At 60.9% G+C, this 7770-nt stretch overlaps 1 protein-coding gene across 1 annotated transcript; it reads left to right on the top strand.

Annotated features, from left to right (window-relative positions):
* Positions 1-2747: 2747 nt before the first annotated feature.
* Positions 2748-6052, top strand: LOC112116064 (sodium/potassium-transporting ATPase subunit alpha-3-like). Its single transcript, XM_026646328.2, has 7 exons — positions 2748-2972; positions 3186-3309; positions 3659-3804; positions 4754-4884; positions 5089-5190; positions 5740-5831; positions 6001-6052. The coding sequence occupies exons 1-7, from the start codon at positions 2748-2750 to the stop codon at positions 6027-6029; spliced, it is 849 nt and encodes a 282-aa protein (XP_026502113.1). The 3' UTR covers positions 6030-6052.
* Positions 6053-7770: the final 1718 nt, after the last annotated feature.

Genomic DNA, 7770 nt, shown 5'->3' with positions numbered 1-7770 from the left:
CGGCCCCATGGACTTGTGCATGTCCAGTTTTTCTAAATAGTCCCGAACCACTTCTTTCTCCACAGAGGGCTGGTCACCTTCTCCCCATACTGTGCTGCCCAGTGCAGCAGTCTGGGAGCTGACCTTGTTCGTGAAGACGGAGGCAAAAAAAGCATTGAGTACATTAGCTTTTTCCACATCCTCGGTCACTAGGTTGCCTCCCTCGTTCAGTAAGGGGCCCACACTTTCCTTGACCTTCTTCTTGTTGCTAACATACCTGAAGAAACCCTTCTTGTTACTCTGAACATCTCTTGCTAGCTGCAACTCCAAGTGTGATTTGGCCTTCCTGATTTCACTCCTGCATGCCTGAGCAATAGTTTTATACTCCTCCCTGGTCATTTGTCCAATCTTCCACTTCTTGTAAGCTTCTTTTTTGCGTTTAAGATCAGCAAGGATTTCACTGTTAAGCCAAGCTGGTCGCCTGCCATATTTACTATTCTTTCTACACATCGGGATGGTTTGTTCCTGCAACGGCAATAAGGATTCTTTAAAATACAGCCAGCTCTCCTGGACTCCTTTCCCCCTCATGTTATTCTCCCAGGGGATCCTGCCCATCTGTTCCCTGAGGGAGTCAAAATCTGCTTTTCTGAAGTCCAGGGTCCGTATTCTGCTGCTCTCCTTTCTTCCTTGTGTCAGGATCCTGAACTCGACCATCTCATGGTCACTGCCTCCCAGGTTCCCATCCACTTTTGCTTCCCCTACTAATTCTTCCCGGTTTGTGAGCAGCAGGGTGTCACGGAGTAAGGGGGAGTCAGGGCCCCGCACCCCTCTTCCTGAGATTCACTGTGACGCTCAACCAGCCAGTAAAACAGAAGGTTTATTAGATGACAGGAATACAGTCTCACGCAGAGCGTGTAGGTACGACCAGAACCCCTCAATTAGGCCCTTCTGGGAGGTTCAGGGAGCTTAGACCCCAGCTCGGGGTTCCCTGCGTTGCACCACCCAGCCCAGCACTGAGAAAAACTCCTCACTCTTCCAGCAGCTCCTCTCTTCCCCCTCCCCCCAGCTCCTCCTCTCCTTTGTTCAGTCTCCAGGGCAGAAGGTGTTATTTCTCCCAACCCCCCTCCTGGCTCAGGTTACAGCTCAGGTAGCTTCCTTCAAGGGAAGTCCCCCATCCCCAATGCAACCCCCCTGCAACCTTCCCAGGTCAAATCTGCCCCGCTCCCTGCTCCGTCACACAGGGTAACAAGTGGTGTCCCCCAAGGGTCAGTGCTCGGACCAATCCTATTCAACTTATTCATAAATGATCTGGAGAAAGGGGTAAACAGTGAGGTGGCGAAGTTTGCAGATGATACTAAACTGCTCAAGATAGTTAAGACCAAAGCAGACTGTGAAGAACTTCAAAAAGCTCTCACAAAACTAAGTGATTGGGCAACAAAATGGCAAATGACATTTAATGTGGATGAATGTAAAGTAATGCACATTGGAAAAAATAACCCCAACTATACATACAACATGATGGGGGCTAATTTAGCTACAACAAGTCAGGAAAGAGATCTTGGAGTCATCGTGGATAGTTCTCTGAAGACGTCCACGCAGTGTGCAGAGGCGGTCAAAAAAGCAAACAGGATGTTAGGAATCATTAAAAAGGGGATAGAGAATAAGACGGAGAATATCTTATTGCCCTTATATAAATCGATGGTACGCCCACATCTCGAATACTGCGTACAGATGTGGTCTCCTCATCTAAAAAAAGATATACTGGCACTAGAAAAGGTTCAGAGAAGGGCAACTAAAATGATGAGGGGTTTGGAACGGGTCCCATATGAGGAGAGATTAAAGAGGCTAGGACTCTTCAGCTTGGAAAAGAGGAGACTAAGGGGGGATATGATAGAGGTCTATAAAATCATGAGTGATGTGGAGAAAGTGAATAAGGAAAAGTTATTTACTTGTTCCCATAATACAAGAACTAGGGATCACCAAATGAAAGTAATGGGCAGCAGGTTTAAAACAAATAAAAGGAAGTTCTTCTTCACACAGCGCACAGTCAACCTGTGGAACTCCTTGCCTGAGGAGGTTGTGAAGGCTAGGACTATAACAGAGTTTAAAAGAGAACTGGATAAATTCATGGCGGTTAAGTCCATTAATGGCTATTAGCGAGGATGGGTGAGGAATGGTGTCCCTAGCCTCTGTCTGTCAGAGGGTGGAGATGGATGGCAGGAGAGAGATCACTTGATCATTGCCTGTGAGGTTCACTCCCTCTGGGGCACCTGGCATTGGCCACTGTCGGCAGACAGGATACTGGGCTGTTCCAACGGAGTATGGGGGGACTCAGGGCCCTGCACCCCCGGCGTCCTGCGATTCACCATGACTCTCAGCCAGCCAGTAAAGCAGAAGGTTTATTTAGATGACAGGAATACAGTCCAAGACAGGCCTTGCAGGCACAGACAACAGGATACCCCACAGTTAGGTCCATCTTGGGGTCCTTGGGCACCCCAGCCCACCTCCTGGGGTCAGAGCCCTCCCTGCCTTCCAGCCCCCTCACCAGCCCGCTTCCCAGACTCTGCCTTCAGCGACCCCTCCCCCAGCCTTTGTTCAGTCTCTGGGGCAAAGGTGTCACCTGGTCCCAGCCCCCTGCTGGGTTCTAGTGTTACAGGCTCAGGTATTTTCAGTCAGTCTCCCATCCCCCAAGGCCGACCATCCCAGCCACACTCCCCTGTCAGCATTCACAGACCACAGTAAGAACAGACCCAGTTCGTCACAGCTAGATGGACCCTTGTCTGACCCAGTCCGGCCGTTCTTATGTTCCCTCCCTCACATCCGAATCTCGCCCTGCAGGGCGCCTGATCTTCGACAACCTGAAGAAATCCATCGCCTACACACTGACCAGCAACATCCCCGAGATCACCCCCTTCCTGCTCTTCATCATGGCCAACATCCCGCTGCCCCTCGGCACCATCACCATCCTCTGCATTGACCTGGGCACCGACATGGTGAGCCCCCCCGGGCGCCCCCCCCCCCCGGGCACCCCCTCCCTCTCTGCACCGCCCCCACCGGGCAGGTGCCGACTACACCAGCCTTGCAATAATGTCAGGTGTGATTTCGGGGGGGTGGACTCACCCCACGTATCGCCCCCTTTGCTGCTCAGCCCCACCCAATCTGCACTGGGGCAGGCCCAGCCTCTAACCCCCTCCCCCTCTCCCCAGGTCCCCGCCATCTCCCTGGCCTACGAAGCCGCCGAGAGTGACATCATGAAGCGCCAGCCTCGAAACCCCCGGACGGACAAACTGGTGAACGAGAGGCTGATTAGCATGGCCTACGGGCAGATCGGTGAGGGGCGGGGCCTGGGGATAGATCGGTGAGAGGCGGGGCCTACAGGCAGATCGGTGAGGGGCGGGGCCTGAGAGGGGGGTGGGGCCTGGGGGCAGGTTGGTGAGTTGGGGGATGGGATCACTCGAGGTGAAAGGCCTGGGTGGGGTGTGGAGGGCATGTCGCTACCTACCCTTCTGCTGCCCTCCTCCCCTCTGCCCCCCGGCTCACCTTCCCTGTCCCCCTGCCCCCCCCAGCTAACCCCCCTCCCTGCCCCCTGCTCTCCCCAGCTAACCCCCCCCCCCGCCCCCCCCCCCACCCCCCCCCCCCGCCCCCTGCCCCCCCCAGCTAACCCCGTCTCTGCCCCCAGGGATGATCCAGGCGTTGGGTGGGTTTTTCGCCTACTTTGTGATCCTCGCCGAGAACGGGTTCCTGCCCTCGGGGCTGGTCGGGATCCGGCTGAACTGGGACGACCGGACTGTGAACGACTTGGAGGACAGCTACGGGCAGCAGTGGGTGAGCACGGGACAGGGCGGGGGGGGCCTGGGGGCCACCACCCCTGGGAGCTCCCCACCAGGGGCCCTGGGACAGATCTGGGGTGCAGCCTGGACTGTGGGACACTGTCCCCTTCTACTCTCCGGCTCAGGGTCCCTCTCACCCAGCTCTGCCCCCGGCTTCGCTCCCAGCCAGCAGCGTGTGAAGGTTACACGCAGCCTCGCACGAGCGGAACCCGAGGAGGCACCAGCAAATCCCCCAGCCCCGGCCTTGCACCCCACAAATGTCCCGTCTCACACGGCTCGAGACCCTCCCGAACAGGGCAAGCGCATTCGTTCCTTCGCCCCTTCGGCCGCGCCCCAGCCCCGTAACCCAGCCCTGCCGACAGACGCGCTGCCCCGGGTGGATCTTACGGGCGTGCTGGGCACAGAGCTCCGAGTTGGTTACATACGAAATAAAAGGTAAAACCGGAGTCTAAATTCTGAGCTTTATCCGACTAGGCAAGATTTGAACCAAGCCCAGGCAGTTCACAGCTCTTCACACACCGCTGGATCCCGGCCCAGAGTCTTTTCTCCCAAACGTGGGCGCAGGTGGGGCAGGAGGGGGGCGGGCGCATGGGCCACGGCCCCTTTTCCCCTCTCAGTTCGTGAGCCGGGGCAAATAGTGGCTGAGACTTGGAGTCAGGCTTCTCTGCTGGGCTGGCTTCCATGGGGCCCCCGCTCCCAGCCCCCACGCGGCTTCACCCAGATTGGCCAGGGTGTGCGAGTGTCCAGCTGTCCTCGGCCCCTGCCAGGGCTGGTTGTGTTTCACACACACTCTCCAGCGGGGGAGGGGGCGGGGTGCGTCGGACACACACAGCCCTGACATTGTTGCAAAAGTGAGCTAATCGGCACCTGACTGCAATGGCTGGGGGGGGCAGTTTTTTGGGGGGGGGCTGGTGCTGACACTCTCCCCCTCTTCCCCCTCCCAGACGTACGAGCAGCGCAAGGTGGTGGAGTTCACCTGCCACACGTCCTTCTTCGTCAGCATCGTGGTGGTGCAATGGGCTGATCTGATCATCTGCAAAACCAGGAGAAACTCAGTGTTCCAGCAGGGCATGAAGTGAGACAGGCGCTGGGCTGGGTGGGCTGCGGGTCGGGAGTGAGGGGCACCGGCAGAGCTGAGGGACAGGACTGGACTGGCAGGAGCTGCGGGTCGGGAGTGAGGGGCACCGACAGGGCTGGGGGGGGCAGGGCTGGGCTGGCAGGGGGCTGCGGGTCGGGAGTGAGGGGCACCGCGGGCGCTGTTTCATTCTATCTCTCTCAGGAACAAGATCCTGATTTTCGGGCTCTTTGAGGAGACAGCGCTGGCCGCCTTCCTGTCCTACTGCCCCGGCATGGATGTGGCGCTGCGGATGTACCCCCTGAAGTGAGTGCGGGGGTGGAGGGACCCCGCTGGGGGTGCCCCTGTTTCCCCAGGGGGATCCAGGGGGCCACGGCCCTCCAGTGTTAACAAAAGAAACACGCAGAATTCACGTCCCCCACAGAGCGATCGATTCTGCCGGCGAGACAGTGCTGCAATTGCACCTTTCACCCACCAGGGGCTGCTGTGGGGCCAGCAGAGAGGGAGGGGGTCGTTGGCCTTGGGGGGATCCCTGGTGCAGGGGGTGAGGGGCTGCAACCCGTGGGGGGGATTGACCCAAGGGGAGGTGCCTTTGCTGCCCTTCAACGTGGGGATCCTGCACTGGGGAAGGGGGAGGATACCTGAGGGGGCGTCCTGGTGGGAGGGGTTCCCTGCAGCCTTCGGGGGGGGTCCTGGCCGGGAGAGGGTCTCTGCAGCCCTGGGGGGGGGTGGGTGTCCTGGCCGGGGGAGGTGCCAGCCCTGGGAGCCAGCAGCAATCTCCTTGCGTCTGCCGGGCAGGGTGCAGCGTCCCCACACTGCTGGCACTAACCCCCCCCCCGGTTCTGTCCCATCCAGGCCCAGCTGGTGGTTCTGTGCCTTCCCATACAGCTTCCTCATCTTCGTGTACGACGAGATCCGGAAACTCATCCTGCGCCGGAACCCCGGAGGTGGGGGCCGACTTGGGGGGCTGATGGGGGGAGGTAGAAGGGGGCTGGAGGGATATGAAGGAGACGGGGGAGGGGTAAGGAAGATGGGGGAGGGTGGGGCGATATGTGGAGGGAGGTGCCAAACGGGGGTGTCCTTGCCTAGCATTAACCCCCCCCCTCTCTGTCACAGGCTGGGTCGAGAAGGAAACCTACTACTGAGCCCCCCCCCCCCCCCCCCCCCCCCCCCCCCCCCCGGCCGGGGGGCCCCCCGGCCCGGGGGAAGGGACCCGGCCCCCCCCCACGTGGCTGAGAACGGGAAACTGTCCCCGCCCCCCCCCCCGCCTGGGGGGGTTTATTTATTGTGTCACCAACATCCCCCCACCGCTGGGACCGAACCCAGGATCCCCAGAGCTAAGGGGGGGCTGGGAGCAGTCGGGGGGGCTCTTGTCCAGTGTGGGGTAGACAGTCACGGGAGATACAGACCCCCCTGGTCACACAGGTCTCCTGTCTTCTCCCCCCAGGGCATGCGTGTGTCGTCCCCCCCCGCACACAGATTCCCCATCTTCCTCCCCCCCAGGTCACCCCCTTCTCCATTCCCAGTGGGGCATGGGGGGCAGAAGCCAGCCCCCAGCCCCAGACTGGGGGGGCATACTCGGGGGAGTCAGCAGAGCACCAGGGAGGGGTTGTGGAATAGAACCCAGGAGTCCTAATCCCCCCCCCCCCCCCCCCCTTCCCCCCTCCCCCCGCCCCCCCCCCCCCCCTTCCGGCCTTGGGGCCCCCCCCTGCCCCCCCGCCCCCCCCCCCGACCCCAGGGCCATGTCTGAGGGGTTGGGGGATCCTGCGGCTGCCCTTTGACCCCAGATTCCAGGTTATGGACCAAGGGAAACCAGGGCCTCATCCGTGTGTGTGGGGGGTCCCTATGGCTGGGGGGAGGCAGAGGGGTTTGTCCCTCCCACCCCCAGTGTCCATGGGGAGGGGGTGTTGTGCTCGCTCCCCCTCCCCCGCCCTGTGTGTGCTGGGGGGGCCTTACCCCCCCCCACCCCCGTTTGGGGATCGTGTCGTCATGTGACAAAAACAAACTCAATTTAACAAATAAAACCAAACCCAGCCCCGGACCCTGTACCGTGCGTTGTGACGGGGGGGGGCAGGGCTGAGAGCGGGGGGTCCCAGCGGGGGGGGCGGGGACCAGGCCGAAGGGCCGGTGGAACTCCCTGCCACTGGACATGGCAGAGCCGGCGCTGGCCCCTGGGAACAGGGGAGCGGGAGGCTGGAGCTGGCCAGGCCAAAAGCTTGAGTGTGTGTGTGTGTGTGTGTGTCAGTCACTGCATGATTTTCCCCCCCCCCGGCTCCTCCCAGCTCGTCCCGGCTTCCCCCACCCCAGTGACGCAGTGCCACTGTCAGGATTTGGCTCTGATTGGTGCCTGCGGGGGGTGAAAGGGGGGCCATTGTTATGGCAACCAGCTGATGGCTGTTGCCATGGTGACAGAGGATGACTGTTACTGACGTTGTTGGGCAGGGCCTGGGGGAGCCTGAGAATGAGGCCGCAGCGTCCCCGCCCCCAGCGCTGGGATAGAACCCAGGCGTCCTGGCTCCCAGCCCCCACCCCACGGACTGCGGGTTGGGGGTGAGGAGCTTTAACTCTGCCCGTCCCTGGGGGCTGCTCTGGGGGCCCCGGCTCAGACCAGTGGAGCTGGGGGGGGTGTCCATGCCCGCCGAGGGGCCGCAGCCAGCAACCCCCAAATCCTCCCGCGGGGGCGTGAGTGGGGGCCTGGGGGCTCCCTGCAGTGCTCAGGGCTGCTGGGGGCCCACTGAGCCCCCAGGTCCCCCTGCCCCCTCGCTGGGGGTTGCGCTCTGGCTCCCACGCATGGGGATCGGGAGGCGCCCGGACCTGGGCCAGTCGAGGGGGGCACGGGTGTCACGGAGTATGGGGGGACTCAGGGCCCTGCACCCCCGGCGTCCT

Source organism: Terrapene carolina, unplaced genomic scaffold (genome assembly GCF_002925995.2).
Source record: "Terrapene carolina triunguis isolate 2854851 unplaced genomic scaffold, T_m_triunguis-2.0 Scaffold34918, whole genome shotgun sequence".
In the NCBI taxonomy this organism is placed as follows: Eukaryota; Metazoa; Chordata; order Testudines; family Emydidae; genus Terrapene; species Terrapene triunguis.
This window is presented reverse-complemented; position numbering and strand designations above follow the sequence as displayed.